We start from the raw sequence: 17,099 nt of genomic DNA on the forward strand, positions 1-17,099 counted from the left end.
GTATTTACGTAATCGCTACCCTTTTTACATTATTACCTTTCTTGGATATTGCATACTTGTCTGCTGTGAATCCCCTAGACGTGGACTGCTGAATTCATTTGGCAAGTCTGAAGTTTGAGAGAAGAGTTTGGTATTATTGTTCCTCCTCTCCTTTGATGCAATTCATTTCCTTGGACTCCTCTTGGGGAAATCGAGCTACTCAACTGGGAGGTGGCTTTAGACAGCAACTGAGAGTCGGCTGTGTCCTCTGCCATACTTATTTTTATGGAAACAGATCTCCCTTGAGTATTGGCTATTCTGTTGAAACAAATAATGCGTTATCCAGAAAATCAAGCATTTTTCTGATTATAAAGCATTGTGACATCTATTATTCTGAACTTGGGAGGAAATTAAGTGCTGAGACTAGCAATTTCTAAGTTCTTTTGTTTTGAATACTATCATATACAATGGAAAAGGCAGTTTGGTGGGCTAATATATTCCCTGCAGTACAATTACAGATTTTGTTTGTAATTTTGAGTGCTTTTTGATAACCTGCTTTACAGCAGAGGTATTTTTAACTGCAGAGGGACTGTCCAAGAAGTCTTTTTTCTGGGACATAACTCAGGAAAATGTGTATGCCTCTCTGTTCTCTCTAGCACACTCTCTAAATTTGAAACAGTCCTCAGATTAAATGAGAAGCCTAGTATGTTTAGAAACTGAAACAAAAGCTAGAGCTACCAGTCATTTGGGCTAATACTAATCAGTAAGGCCTCCATTTCCTTCAGTGTGTTTCTCCTGTTCTCTTGAATTTTTTTCATGGGCTATAAGCATATAGTATCTCGAATCAGTGTGGTCACTGCAATCTAAAACAAGGTGACAGAAACGGAATATTTTTTCAAAGCAGAAAATTTGCTACTTTGATACTCTTAGAAAGACCTGTATTTTGACTGCACTGTATAGAATCATTCTCAAAGATAATATATGATAATGTTCTATTTGTTCTTTTATTTTTCCACTTTCTGTAGTCCATCTCTGTATGCCTGTGCTCATATTCTAAACAACTGCAGAGCACACATGCAATTCTTCACAATGAAATGGTTGGCTATTTCATGAATTTAGGTCTTCCTCAAGAAGACGACATCAAATCAGTTGGAAGATCTTTCAGATGTTCCCTGTAACAAATCCTAGTTATCCTGTTTGTTCCTGTCTCCTGACAAGCCAGAATAACTTGCTAGAGACAGCTGTGGACTTAGTTATGAACAACTTTCGCCTCTATTTGACCTCCTGCTCAACAGGAGCACAATGGTTGCACAAGACAAACCAGTTCTGTTGTAAGATGACTAAGCTCCATAAGTGTATCTTTGATGTGCATAACTCTTGGAGTAAGTTGAGTTTCATAATGTTTTGGGGTTTTTTCCCATACATAATCTACCTGTTAACTCTGTATCTGCTGGATTAAAGCATAATGAAAACAAGCTGCTTTAAAATTTACCTGTGATTTTTCAAATCGAGACAATGGCACCAATAGAAGAAAAAAGTTCTTGCTGCAGAAGACTATAAATAAGTGTAATTTATTAACTCCTTAACACCATGGTGCATGCTAATGTATTTTTAATTACATAGTATATGAAAGTTTTAAAAAATGAGCACATTCGACATTTAATTGAAGTGATATGAGGACCTTTTAGTGCAGATATAGTTCTGGAAGTTCCACCAGGGTAGCTGAGAGATTAAAGAAAAAAGTCTCATGTTTGCATATGTAATAATACAAAAAGTGACTGTAGCAGTCCTTTAACTTTTAGATCTGCAAATAGGTTTTGCAAACCCGGTGTTCCCAAGGACAAAAGCCTAGTGCTGCTGCAGAACTTTTTGCCTGTTGCTTGCAAATAATCCAAGTTTAACCCTCTTGAACAAGCTGAAGGTTTTCCTTATGCTTTATTTTGATTGAGTCAAGGTAAATCTTTTGGGTGAAAGTGTAGTTGTAATGGCACTTAGAAGTTTCAGCAGTTTAAAGCAGCCTCTGAAGGAAGGTGGAGACATGGCCTCATACATTTCACAACTGTCTTGCAGTGACCATATATTTTTTTTTTCTGCTGCAGTTCAGAGATTTATATGTGTTGGTAATGAAAGTACAGGATTTCTGCATTCTCTGTTATTCGCAAAAATAAGGAGGGTTAAATTTTTTTTGTTGCTTTTTTGATTTAGATATGCATGAGCTTTTAAGAATGTAAAGTGAAGAAATGCTAGTAGTTAGGAATATTTCTGAGATAATTCCCAATGAAGGCTCTCTTATGAAAAAAATATTTAAGTATTATCAAACTAGTTGCTTGAGTACTACCAGGTGTGTGGTGGAGTGTGTTATGTCATCATGTGTCCTGTCCCCCTGATTCCCCCATCCCCCAAAACTAAGGAACAAATTTTCTGGGTTATAATACAGGACTATTTCTTACATTTCTGGTGTCCTGATTTGTGCCTACTCTTTGGGCTGGGATAATACCTGGTGTTTAGATAGCTCTGTATCTTACAGAGGCATCCCTGCAGTTTCTGTGCCAAGTCTCCAGCTGCTACCCTGCTTTCCTGCTGCAAGCATAAGGTCTTTCAGCTTCTCCTTTCAGAGTGCTTTCTAGCCAATTTACTTAATTTCTGATGCTGAAAAACATTCGGTGAGTTTTGTGACCCCCTCAGCCACAGTGAATAATTCATTAACAAATCACAAACTAAAATAGTTTGTACAGATTGTCAAACAGTTTTCTTTAACAACTTCAACAGAATATAGGGCTATAACTGGCAGACAGGTATTTGGCACTGCTCTGGAGCTTTTCTGTATGGATAGTTTAACTCAGACGAGTTCAGAGTTATAAGGAAAAGATTTGTTTCTGTCTATCTGGGTTGTGTTACACTTTGAGGTTGTCAAATAAGTAGAAGTTTCAAAGAACACCATGTCTCTAATTCTATCATCTCTAATATTAATTTTCTTCTTTTAAAGTCTAGGGATTCCATCAAGTTGGATGACCTGAAGGCAGAGGTGTCACCACGAATTTCAGCAGAAGATCTGATTGATTTGTGTGAGTTGACAGGACCTAGTCATTCCAAAACACCTATAAAGAAAACAAAGTCTAGCAAGCCAAAGCTGCTGGTGGTGGACATTCGTAACAGTGAAGAGTATCCTTCAAATCTAAAGTGCCAGCCTTGCCAAATCATGCTTGTATCAATTATTTCCTCATAGTCTGCAGGCAGTGAGATGTTAGAATGGTAAATAATGGAAAGGGATGTGATAGAGGTACAGTGGAAGGACTGAAGGCAGGTTTTTTTGTCATGGAGAGCCATGGTTTGCAGAGAAGAGGACAAACGTATTTTTGCCTTCCCATTTTAAGCTGTGGATCTAGTGAAACCACTTTGTACCAGTAGCGTAAGTGCCTTAATGCTACTTTTTTTTATGACAGGTGTTGTCAGCAGACCTTCCCCATTTAATATGATGAATATTTTGGAAGGGTGTGAGGCTTTCCAATTAAGTGGAAGGGTGATAGAGAAGAGTTGAGAGCTCATGTGCTTTGCCAGTCCCTCAGTGGAAAACCAATTCCTATTGCGTGCCTTCTTGCTGCCATCAGGTAATGCAGCCATATGGCTGCCCTAACTTACATCCTCTAGTTACCTCTAAGACCTTTCTGATTATAAGCTAACTAGAGGATATATTTTTATCAGGGTTGCTACCCTGTCTACACCTTACTCATTTGTTCTTTTTCAAATACATAGTTCTTTGCATGTGGAGTATTTTTTTTTATTGTTTTTCTGAATAGTGTAGTTACAGGGCCAGGTTTATTGGGGTTTTGGAAGGGGGAGTCCTTACAGATGTGCTTTGCCAGGAAGACACATCTTTGTCAACATCCATCTAAAAGTGGGAATAATGACAAGATTTATTAGAAGTAACTCTTAACGTTATACTGAGTATTTGAGAATATACTTGTTATTGGTTTGTATCATTTTTTTAAGTATTGCTCCTTCCATAATAGCAAAGATGATGTAGATAGTTGTTTTTGCAGTAGATGTACTCTCAGCTTGCTGCGTCACAAGCTGTAATTCTTAATGGGCAAACAATACTCAACAGAAAAAATAGAAAATAGAAAAACAGAAAAAATAGAATCATGAGTTTTAGTCCAACTTTACTTTGAGAAAGGAGGTTCATTCCTTTTACGTATGTCTGGCTTGTTCTGAGTCTCCCATGACAGAGATTCAACAGGCTCCCAACAGCTTTACCATTAGAAAAGATCTTCCAGTGTCTAACAAACGCTACTAACGTACTGCATGTGCATTAGAAAAGTGTAGATTCTAGCAATGAAGTGAATGGTGGATCAATGCCAATATTTGGGTTAAAATATGTAGTAAAAATTTAAATAAATAATGTTTCAACCTCATTTTTTTTCATCTAGTTAAAATACCACGTTAAAGGTAATTGTATATGCAGAAAAACACTGCCACTAACATTTTTCTCTATTAAATATTTAGCAACATTTATGACAGTCTGGTGAAGTAAAAAAATAAATATTATTTTTGCTATGTAAAGATAAATTTATTATTTATATTGTAAACAGAATAGTATAATTGGACTATTCTAAATTAAAACTGTTATTTTTCAAGGAAATATAATTTTATTGTATGCCAAACTTGAACCTGTAGTGTGATCTGCTGTGTAGATAAAACAGAATGGTCAAAGGAACACAAAAAAGTAATTTTTCTTTTGCTTGCATGTATTAATTTCATGCATCAGTTAAGGATTCCAATTAAGTAGAGATTCATGTGTCTGAGTAGTTTGACTCTTTATTTTCTGGACTTCAGTGGCTTCTCTACTCCTGGATCTAGATTGTTGAAAATGTGGTCCTTTATTCAGAAACTGTAAAAATGCAAGCTATTTTCAGAGAGATAATTTCTTCATCAAGAGATAATACTTTTTAGACTCCAGTTTAAAAGAGAAGTCCCTGGAATTAAAAACTATAAAAAGTTCTTGTTACTGCATAGAAAGCTTTGATACTACCGAGTTAAATAATGTTTCTTTATCTACGTGCATCATTCTGTTATTAATTATTTAAGCTACTTCCTAGAAATCATCAAGGAGAATGCAGAAGGAGAACAAGTAATATAAAATGCCTAGACTCCAATTGTTGCACTGAAAGGCTATTATCTGTGTACAGTAATGGATTTATTTATATTATAATCAGGATCAAAGGCAAGGTGTTTGCTTAAATGTTTCTATAGCTTTCCTAATAGCTTGATAATAGGTTCTACTCTACTGCTGTATAAATCCTATTCTACTCTAGCAGAGTGGATTCAGAATTTCAATTATTTGAAAATCATTTGACAGCTATGAAGTAAGTGGTTTTATGAACCTGTCTTTCATATTACAAAATTCTAATCAGACTTTCCATTTATATTTCTTGAATGAGGAGGCATGCTGGGGAGAGAAAAGCTCCATAGCTTGAACAGTGCACTGTAATCACTGCTGCTGTTTCAGTCTGGTTGGAGTTTATGGTAGACTAAAATGTCCTGTCCTTTAAATAGTGGGTGGACTTAAATCCTAATACCTGTCTGGTATTAGGAGGTAGGGAATGTCATTATTAAAAAGGCAGCCTGGTAGGTAGTAAAATTACCCCTTGAGTGAGTTGGTTTGTATGTCAGTTGTAGAAGAAAACATATGGTACCTAGAAAGCTATTAAACTGTCAGCAGTTCTGAATATACATGGGAAACCATAGGAATACAGTGTTCCGAGTCCTGTTCATTCTTGCAGTAAGGAAATAGTCTTTGTGTTTGTCACAAAATTTCAACAAACTGTACAATAGGATCAGGCAGTCTGTATGTTACTGTGGCATGTGTTTTAAAATGTGACAGACCACTGTCAGGTGTTTCAAAAAAATGATCATTTCCTATGTTTTGTTATTAGTCTTACTCATTGTCTATGCATGTTGCACTAAACTTCACTCTCACTTTGTTTTCAGTGTGATTTGAAAAAAAGCATGAGAGGACTTTCAACAAGTATCAAACATGCTTCATATTTCATACTAGGATGCACTTGAAAGCTAAGGCATTGTTTTGTAATGAAGCTTATGTTGCAAGGCCAAGAGCTACTAGCCCTTTTTCCCAATAGACAGCTTTGTAACCGAAGACTTTCTAATGAAAAGGTAATATACTCAAAGCAGTGTCTCTCTTGGCCAGCAATTCGTCTAAGGCTCATTTCATTAAGCATGTTAGCAGAAATACTGGCAGCTTTCCATTCCTGTTATGAAAGTTATAGCTGCATACTTACGGTCTCACAGTCTGTAGCACAAAATCTGGGCCATTTTATTAATTGTCTTAGTACTGGAATGCTTAAGATGGTCACTTAAGATTAGGGAGAATGTCAATGGCAGCAAATACATTTTGGATCTGTCTAGTTTGGTGTCTAATGCTGATATCAAATTATTTCTTTTCTAAAAGATTAGGTCAAGTTTCTCTGAGCAGTTAAGCATACTCAGTGGCATAAGTGCGTGCAGCTAAATCTGTCCAAAGTAATTTTCTGTCTACGTGATGACTGTTTCAGAGCTTTTACCCTGGTTAGTAGCAATGAGAGTGATGTGGTTATAAATGGGGTTGGGGAAAGGGGGTTGGCACAGATTAGTGAAGGAGGAGTGGCATAATTTTTCCCTTCAAAATAGAAACAGGCAACATTAATGAATGGTATGTGATCATCTTTTGTTCTTTCAAATGTTTTTGTATAGCCATGTTTTTCCGACACTAACAGTGATGATCATAAAGCTGAAACTGTTACATAAATCACAAGAAAAGAATGCTAATATTAACCTAAATCAATTAAATCTTACCTCCATTTAAGGCAGCTCCTTTATTAAAAAGGATTCTGGGATTTAATTATAAATTAAACTAGCTCTCTGCAAGTACAGTATAGTAATGAAGAGTGACTAATTTGGGTATTCGACATTGTGTATATTTTTGCAGAAATTTGCTGTTTCCCATCTCTTCAAGGCTGTTCTTGTTTATTGTTGGGGAAGGGGAGTGTTCCAGGCATGTGCCTATGAAAGTAATTCAGAGGTTTGTCAAGGTCATGGCGCATTTTCAAATTCATAAAAAGCTAGGTAGTAGTGGTCCAACTTAATTTTTATTGAAGCAACTTTCACATTCAATATTTGTTCATAAAAATCTCATTGAATGATCATCCTTTGAAAGTCAAGCACAACTAACTATATCTCAGAGTTGCTGGCACTCATTTGTTGTTTGCTTTTCAATACCCAATACACACTTGCTGTTAGCGGGACTGCAGATAGTATACATAATGCTTGTAGTCTGGGAATCTGAATGCATGTACATTTGAATTTCAGTTTGGATCAAAATTGTAGGGCGCTTGCAGGGGTTGGTAGGAGGTTTAAGGAAATTTTCCAATAATCCCTATTTAGTTTTAGTTCTAATTGTAAGTACTTCATCCCTTTTGCATAAAACTCTTCTGGAAGAGGTGTTCCAGCTGCTTATTGGTATTTGGCTCCTGTTATCACACTAGAGCTGATTTGAAGTAAAATCCACAAAAATATGTATACTGTGGATATTGGGTCCTTAGCACCAAGTGTTTCATTTAGCAAATCAGTTTCTGTAGTGCTGTGCTATGTCCTTTAAGAAACAAACAACTCTTCATTCTGTCCTTTTTTTCTATGTAGTGTCAGAAGTTTTCTCCATATAAGTGAACAGTAAATGAGGTTTGTCAAAATATACTAGCACAAAAGACCAACACTGTTGTATCACAACAGCCAGGATGAAGAGCAGGTTCATCCTACAGCTGTGCGTGTACCACAGATACCTCTGCCTTTTAGATGTCCTTAACTGATCTTCCTAAGCTTTAACCGTGGCCACATTTCTGGCAGTATCAATGTCCCATTTGCATCAGCATTTACTGCAGAAGGGGATCTCGTCCAGTGCCCAGCAACTGCCATGCTCCAGAGCTTTAAAGGAAGAGTTGTGGTGATTGTAGGAAATGCAGTGAAGAACACAGCTGCCGTAAGTATATTGCTATAACATATATACTTAGAAATACATCAATGGCATGAATGCAGACAGTAGTAAATAAATGCTAGAATCTGGATAATTCAGATTAGTAACTTTGGGTATGATGATAGGGTTTGGGGTGATTGTTGTTGTTCATTTCTGCTTCTGATAAAGACATTTCTCTCCAAGTGATTAACATCTGAGAAAGTTGATGTTTTGAAATGAGATTATTTAACATTACTTTTTCAGCTTTAAAATCTTTACTTTTGGCATGTTATGGAAGTGACATCAGCACTTCTAATGTGCATCAGTAAGATTTAGTTTTGAAAACTGACTTGCATTTACTTTCTGTAGTGTTAGGAAGCACACATAAGGTAAGTAGGGTGGGGACAGGTATGTTATGAAGTCCAAAGGAAGTAAGATATAATTCATATTCTTACTATTAAAAAACAATGTACTGATTAGTTTTTTAGAATCATTTAGCTTATGCAGTTGTGCTCAGTGAAGAGGAGAATGGTTCCTACTGGTAACTTTCATATGATACTTTTATTGTCAGTGGCTTTAACTAGAGAGGGAGAATATTCAGACTTGCCTGTTCCTTTTCATAACTAAATATTTGGTGGTGTTGTGAACCAGCACAATAAGTAGTAGAAGTATTTCTTTTGCCATTCTTCTCTCAGGTGAAGGAAAGTTATCTGTTGGTTTTGGTTGTTTTTTTGGTTTTTTAAGATATGCTCTTAAGTATGGTATACCTTTAGTTCACCCATTTCTTAAGCTTATTTACTCAAAGGGCATGAACTGTAACCCTGATATGACAAGGAGGGCTGTGGACCATTAGAAGGCCTTCATGTGATGGACAGCAGAAGCATCAGCATGACACATGTTGGAGTTTTTTATACATATAGGGACTTGTAAGTAGCATGAGAAATCCCTTTCATTAATCTGTGTTTCATCATTGAGAAAATTAACTTGTGAGATGTATCATATCTCTTAAATAGTAACAGAGATGGCATAAAATAGACTGTACAGCATATCTCAAATAGTTTCATTCAGTGAGTATCTAGGTTTTATGCATGAGATCTGGGTAAGTCCATGATAAATATTTCAACATGAAATAATCAACTTGAATAATCATAATGGCTTGCTGAATGCATAAATCCTCCCCCCCCCCCCCCCCAGGAACAAATGCAAAATGCATAAAATGCTAAGAGCCAAATGGAGATTATTTAAATGATGCTTTACACGTTTGATGGTGGTTATGCAGCTGCTTTCAGCAATTACATTTTAAAATCTCTGAACATCCTAATTTATCTCAGTGAGAGCCTGACCATTCACGAACCTCCTGAGGAGCAGGAACAGGAAAAAGAAAGTGCTCTGGTATTCACTAATGAGTGTTTTTATGGGAGATATCCCACATACTACTAAGTCATTTTCTGGGAGTTGTTTTCTAGGACCAGTCAGAAATGTTTTCTCTGAAACAAAGAAACACTGTAAGTATTCTGTTTAAAACAGAATGAAGAAACAACCTGAAACAAGTGTCTGAAGGAAAGAAAGGACAGAGGCATTACAGTGTGGGTTGTGGGTTACACCATAGCTAAGATGATATCATTTTCTCCTGTAACGTAGTGACACTTCTTATGCAAAGTTAGATTTTTTTTTTAAAGTTTCGTTAAATGAAAATAGAGTGTTTCCTTTGCAGTGCAGCTAAAGAAAACTTGCACTGTGCTTTGTAAGTGCAAGTACTTCAGTCATGTGTGAGGGTGCTGCCTTATCCTCTAAACCCAGACTTTCTGTAACTAAGACAATGTTGACCTGGTTTACCTGGCATTGTCAATATTATAGCTTTTCATAAAAGAGAAATGCTGCTTTGCCTCTTGATTTGCTTTTAGAGTTCTTGAAAGTCTAACTAAAGGGTGTAGAGTTTTAAATAGCAACAAAATACTGGATTGACCAGTTTGACCACAAATTAATTAAATACTGGAGCCTAAATACTGCTAGGAACTCACCGCTTCTATCACACCCTTAAAGTACATATAAAACCAGCCTCAATTTGACTGTGTTGATAAAACTTAGAACTCCTTTCTTTTGTGGATTATTTTTTGAGGCCAGTTTCAGTTTTACTCTGCATGGCTGCGTAGAACTGTCTGCCACTCTTCATGAACTTAACCAACCCAATACTATGTAGCTTGAGGCTTGACAAGAACAATAGCTATTAATTTTTAAATTTTACTAGGTAATCCAGTCATATGAAAAATTGCAAAAGTGAATGTGTGGAAACAAAAAAAATTTTGTCCAAAGAACTGTTATAATATGTTCAGCTTAAAATGTATTTTTTCTAAACAGAGTTATGCATTTCCAGCTGAAAAGGAATGAGCCACAAATTGTACCCTCCACCATAAAGGAGAATTTTTCAGAAGTGTTCACTGATATTTACTCCATTAAAAATATGCAGATTGGCACTGTTAGATGTTTCGTTTAAATTTAGGCAGGACTGAGAGAGATGGGGGCAAGTGTGAAAAAACACTGATTATTTATGGGGCTATTTGTAATTAGAAGGTTGAATCTTTCCATTGCGTTTCATATTAGTAGCCTACTTGGCATCATTTAAATAAATTAAAAATTTAAATAAAGCAAAGTTGAACATACCGAACAGATGTAGAAAAATCCTTTTTCCCTTTTTCACACTTCTTTTCTGTTTCTATCTTTTGTATTTGATTCGGTGCCAGGTGATTAAACATTTAAATTGGAAAGAAAATGCTGTCTAGAACTTGATAGGCGAGAGGGAAAACTGAAAACTTCACTACAGCACTGTTCCAGCAGGAGGCAAAGGAAGCCAGCAGTGCCACAGACTTCAGCATAGCTCTGGCTCTAGTTGAACAGTTCCTCAGGACAGAATTAAAACAGGGTAATCCTGCTTGTTAAGCCATTTAATTTACTCAATCTAAAAGTTAAATTAATAGATTGGCTGATGTACAAGAGCCTTACTGAATGTGCCATTAGCAGCATAAAGGTATTGTAAAGAGGACCTTGCACTGGGCATCACGTGGTGGTGTTTGGCTCGCACTTCTCTGCAGAATATTCCTTCCTTTAGGCTGGTGCTCACTTTGTGCCAGCCTTTCTTCTCCTAGGGGATTTTGGGCACTTGTTAACAGAGCAGATACTTGTTTGTCTTTGAAAACAGCAGGAAACCTCTACATAAAAGGCATTATGCTGGAGTTAATCAAAGAGATTCTATTTTGATTTTTAACTTCTAAATATGTTCAGTGGCAGCATCTCAAGTGAATTAAACTCCCCTTTCCCACATCCATTGGTAGATAAGTACCTTGTAAATTCCAGTATGGGCAAGGGATCATTACAGCTGGGAGTATAATAGTTAAATAGGCAATGAGTGCTCAACTGTAGCTTCTTTTTTTGGTGCATGGCAAATAGCATGTCTCCTGATTTTTGTCACTTTCAAAGTCTGAGATACAGCAAGTGCAAAGGCGGATCATAGTTATGCATACATAGTATGGAGATTGCTTTGGGTCTTTTTTGGAAGGGCAGCATTACTTCTTCATCTTCCTTCCTTCAGTCAACTTTGAGGTGCTAAGCCATTATTTGTTTCCCTTTCCATCTTTTTGTCGGTATTATTGCAATGTTGACTGAAATTAGAACAGGATAAAAACCTTACCTGATATTAATCATGCTCCAGCAACTCAATTTTGACAGTGACATGCTTCTACTTGTGTGATGTGGTTGTTTAATATATATGTGTTTCCCCGGTGGTTTAATGTATGTGTTTTATTGTCAATTAAATGCTATAACAGAATAAAGTATACAGGATACTTTAATCTGTCTAATAATTTGCAACTCATTTATTTCTTGCTTTGGAAAAAGACAGTTAGCTAAGCTGTAAGTCAAGGCTTAAGAAAATCTGTCTTTATAGCAGGGAAATAAATTCTAAATTGTAACTTCTGATTGCTACATTGATTATTTTTGTCTAGATAAGTTATGCTGTTATAAATAGGTTGTCTAGACAATTTCTACAAGTTACTGAAGCAAAGTAGTCATTACATCACAGTAGCTAATAGATAAAATATATGAATTATCTCCAAAGCAAAGTCAAGCAGTCCTGATCTTCCATGAGACCTTTCTGACCCTTTCCAAGGCAAGAGGGAGAGGGTCAAGGTCAAGATTCTTTTTGTATAACATATCCATAGCCTGAAAAAAAAAAAATTTCTCCTATATGAAAGTAACATTTTCTGTCTCTCAGCACACTATCAAAAATGCATTTCTTATATGAAGACTGAAACACATAGGTTAAAGTGTCCAGTTACCACCAATGAATTCATGTGATTTTGTTGTCATTCTCCTTAGGCCTTTTAAAAAGGCCTTGCCAGAGAAGCAAGTCTCTGCATGCTGAAGCTGGTTTCTTGTTACAAACCTGTCTTAAAAACACAGATGGATAACCATGAAACTTCATAGGGTGATCTGAAGATTAGGTGTTACATAGAATACTAAAGGCCAGGTACATTTGTGCTTCTAAAGACAGAGACATTTAGTTAGAAGGGCCTAATGAAACTTCTGGAGTGGAAGTAAATAGAAATTAGGCAATAAATTTCTTGAGATGTTTCCACTATACATCTTTTTAGATTCTACATTTCCTTGTAAATATTCTCTGTAGAAAAGTGATTGAACAAGTGGAATGAAAACCGAAGATATTTTCTCTTTGCAGGGATGGAGGCGCTCCCTTTGATTTCCAGAATGGCTCTTTTTTCATGTTGATTTTGTTAAAGCATCACCCTCCCTTCTGCATTCAGACTCAGAGCCTACTGGAATCATCAGGCACCTCTTTGTTGCTTTTAAAGAGGAAGAGATTAAGCTTGTATTTTGAAGAGATTGAAAGGTTTAGTTAATCAGCAACAATCCTCCTGGTTGTAACCCTGCCCAAGACATGGTTAAGTCTTCATTATTTTATTCTGTAAAGTCTGTATTATTTTACTTAGTCCTTTTAACTATTGTAACATGTATGCATATTTTCCTTCATCAACAGAAAGTAGCCCAGCTGCTGTTGGCAGTACATTGCTCTTCACGTGGCCGGAGAAAGACACTTGGGCTGCCAGCCAGGAGTTGTGTTATGCTGTTGTAATTCTGCCCCTGTCAGTGGCTTTGGTTAGTTTGCACTGAATGCATCTGGTACAGCAGAGGTGATCTAAATATTCTCCTTTTCCAGCTAGGTATGAAAAAGGAAAGGGGGAAAATGAAAGATGGAGGCTCAGGAGCAGAATTTGAGTGTTCCTTTTCTTCTGAAGTAGGTGCCAAGGAAAGCAGGCTATTTCTAAAACTCCAAATAGGTTCTCTTTTTTTTTAATCTATACTGAAACTGATGGGTACAGTTACTGGAAATCTTAGTTGGTTGTTTGATGTAGATGTTGTTTGGCTTATCTGTGTGCCTTACTACACAGAGGTTTGGATGTTTCTGAGATGAGGAATTGTGGAGTCCTCAGCTTTTTCTGTCAAAATAAGTCTGACTTCTGAGAGATGCTGGCAAGCAGGATCTCAACTCTTCTCAATCATCTGTGAGATCTGTAAGGCCAGGAAAGATAGGAGATGGTGAACCTGAATTCTGAAGTGGTGCTGTCAGGCTCCAGGGTTTCCTTCAGGCACATCAGTCTTGGATGTGGTTATACTGTCTTTGTGGGCTGCACCTCTGAAAGAGCACCCTTGTCCTTGCATGAGCTTGCATGGATTAGGTTGTATCCATATCACTCAGGGCTACTACATTGTGACATAGAATTACCACTTTCTGGGGCTGTTTTTCCACTCTGAGACAGTGTTTTATATTTCCTGGTATTCTGGTTCAGAGAATCTGAAATAGTGATAACTGAAATAGAGATGGTAATGAACTAGTAAATGTGTTACAGGTCCAGGAGACTTGTGTAAGGATATTGCCAGCTAGAATGGTATTGGTGAATTTGGCAATTGCAGTATCCATACTGCTTGTCTTGGGCAATGTTGTTTTGCTTTTCTCTAAACTGTATCTGAATCAGCTTTTGAAGAGGACTGACTGACTGACAGCTTCAGGAGGGAATGCGTCCATTGTGTGGGAGGTCCAAAGACTTTTGTCCTGGAGTTTAAGAAGAAACAGGACAAAACTGGCAGTTTGGGTAGTGTTAGTAAAAAGTACTGCAAATCACAAAGAAAGGTTTTTAACTTTCAAGTATTTCTTTAATCATTTTTCAACTTCTAGGGCAATCTTTGGACTTGGAGGGGGGTAGAATGTTTCAGAAAGACTCATGCTTCCTTTTTTATATTCAAGCCAACTGTTATCCATCTTTTTTAAAATACTATTTCTGTTCACTAACAGCTGTTTTTATTTTCTGTTGAATCAAAAATAGAATAGGTTTGCTTTCTGCATTTTAATTTTACAATTCATTCAGCCATATTGGGTGTAGTGAATATATTTTGGTCAGTATAAATTAGCTGTGTTACAACAGCTAACTCTCTGCAATTGAGTTTTCATTTTCAAGTGCTTGCTCTCAGCTGTTTTTTTTATTTATAATTTCTAAGTGGAAAATTAAAAATGCAGGTGTTTAAAATTTATTACTTCGATAAATTTGAGTATTTACTCTTACTTTCATTCTCAGTAAAATTTATTCTGAAACCAGCTATTAAATACCTGTTTGTGTAGGCTTATTTTCAAATCTTTGCATGTTAGTCCTTTAAGTTACTGCTGTGTTTTTTGTACTGATGGAATGGAAATTGCTCCATTTTGGCCAGGTCTGCGTGTAAAGAATTTTTCCTTGATCTTGTTAGAGCAGTAAGTTCTGCACTCCTTTACTTTTTTTTTCTTTTTTTTTCTTGTTGTGTTTTGGTTTTTTTTTTACATATTATGTGTTTGCACAAAGTTGTGCTTTTTGTGTTTTGTACTTCCATTCAGTTTGTGCTAATACCGTAACCATTAAATAGGCAATGTTTTGTTGATATGGGAGGCTTTAGGTGCCTATCTTTCCCTTGGTGTTGAAGTGCCATTTCACTTATCTGGAACCCTTTAATATAAGAAGGAGCTGACTAAAAATAACCTTGTGTGGTCGGTCTGCTTTGTGGCATATGGAAGGTGTTGTCTAAAAAGCTCTAGAATGACCATCTTGACTATGGTGTGCTTTCAGAGTGGTGAACTTTTGACTGAAATCATACAGCAAAACAGACTGCAGTCCCTAAGAGATTTGCGTAGCTTGTGTTTACAAATGAAAAACTAATAATAATCTTGTGGCAAGGGATGAGTACTACAAAATTGGGTTGATATTTCTCCTCCAGCTTCTAAAGTATCTCTTTTTCTTCTGACTCTTTCAGAGTATGATATCAACACTTCATATGCTGGTAACATTTGTCACAACGGTCTTTTGGGGTATTCTGGTACAGTATGGTCCTCCTCCTTCCCTCCCAACTTGCCCTTTAATTACAACCTGTCACAAGAATGTCTGTGAAAGTGAATAATGTGTACAGAGCAACCCTGATGGCTAGCCCGAAGGGTGCTGGGAACGGTGCTGCTCAAGCTGTTACGTTATTAGACTCTTTGCTGTAGACAGTCTAAAAATGTGATGTGTCTGGTGTAATACATTCAGCATGCTTAAAAGCTGTGATTTTACTGCTTGGAACAGGGTAGTAGAAACATTTTGATAAATGCTCCAATGTGCACATTATTAAGGTTCTTGATGGTACTTAAAGGAACAGTCCTGTTACGCTGTTTGTGTTGAGAGCAACACCCATACAGAGTAAAATGTTTAGTATTTGCCCAAATTTTGATACAAATTTGCTGTGATCTTGTCTGTCTTTGAAAGCCTGACTTCTTGTATCTGCATGAAACAGTCCTAGCTGACTGCTTTCAAATGCAAATTACAATTTTCTGGCTCAGTTATACCCACCAGGAAGGGTGTTTTATGTGGAATTGATTGATGCATTACTTAATAGAGGAACAGTGTTTCCAAAGTCTTCACCAAAGCCATCCCATAGTAGTCATTAAACAAGTTGCTCACCTATTCATCCTTTCATATATGATATTTGCTGTGAAAGTAGCAAGAGGAGGTTCAATTTAAATACTAGATGCAGCCAGTAAAAGCACAGTAACTGAACTTTTGGGGGAAGTATGTTTTGAGGAAAGGCCACTTGAGGCGGAAGGAAAAGGCTTAAAGTCTTGTAGCATCCCTTTAATCCTCTACCTCGGATAAGCATAACTCTCTTTCCCCCCAAGTAGTGTTGTTGTCTAAATGAAAACAGAAGCATTACAGAGGACTGTGATCCGTTGGTGGTATGGGGAAACAGATGTATCTCAAAAGTAATGTCAACACAAACATTTGATAAATTTGAGAAAATATAATCACCTTATAAATGACAGAGGTTCATTTCTATTTAAAATCAACCTGTATAATGGAAATTTAATTGTGCACTACTTTTATATGTTTCAATAAATCTCTTTTTAAAATGTAGGTGTGGTTTACAGGTTACTAAGGATGATGTAACCCATTTGCTTATCTCCTCATCATGTTATCTTCTGTCTTAAGAGCACCTCCATAAATTAGGTTATTTAGTGGACTACAAAGTACATAGTCAGGTACCTGTTATTAAACTTCTAGTTGACTCTTTATGATAGCATTTATAAAGCAAATAGAGCCCATGTGTGAAGTCCAAGGTGGCAGTTTCTGCTGTAGAAAGTCTATGGCATTAATTCAGAAGAGCACCTTCGGCTTTTTTTGATGCATGAAATTTTGCTTTTTTGGGATCACTGGTTTTTTCAACTTTGGGGGAAACATTAATTTTTTTTTTCTCTCTCTTAATTTCTTGTATTTCCAAGTTACTGATATTGAACATAAGTGAAGGGTCACATTAGGGAGGAAGTCTATGTAGCTATTTCAAATAGTTTTTCATGCCCCTCCATCACTGCACATGCCAGAAATAACACTTCCATGTGTTTTGAAAATACTAGCTTCATACAGTATATTTTGGCAGGGAAAGATAGCAGGTGGTGTTGGAACATTTCAGAAATATGGTGAACAAGTTCCTGTTCTTCTCTGTGACAGACTCTTCTGTCTGGGAGAGAAAGGCACAAATATGGACTGAGGAACAG

The 17,099-nt window shown here is 36.6% G+C and overlaps 1 protein-coding gene across 5 annotated transcripts in view; it reads left to right on the forward strand.

Moving 5' to 3' along the window:
* The window catches only part of TBCK (TBC1 domain containing kinase), a 115,356-nt gene that overhangs the window by 94,647 nt on the left and 3,610 nt on the right, over positions 1 to 17,099 (forward strand). For all 5 annotated transcript variants that reach the window (XR_008233233.1, XM_052775011.1, XM_052775019.1 and 2 more), the window contains 2 exons: positions 2,966 to 3,141; positions 7,849 to 8,008. Coding sequence is in view for 4 of the 5 variants with exons in the window: in XM_052775011.1 (XP_052630971.1) it covers positions 2,966 to 3,141; positions 7,849 to 8,008 (336 nt within the window). In the remaining variant the exon portion in view is untranslated. The remainder of the gene's footprint in view (positions 1 to 2,965; positions 3,142 to 7,848; positions 8,009 to 17,099) is intronic.

Source organism: Harpia harpyja, chromosome 2 (genome assembly GCF_026419915.1).
Source record: "Harpia harpyja isolate bHarHar1 chromosome 2, bHarHar1 primary haplotype, whole genome shotgun sequence".
Classification (NCBI taxonomy): domain Eukaryota; kingdom Metazoa; phylum Chordata; class Aves; order Accipitriformes; family Accipitridae; genus Harpia; species Harpia harpyja.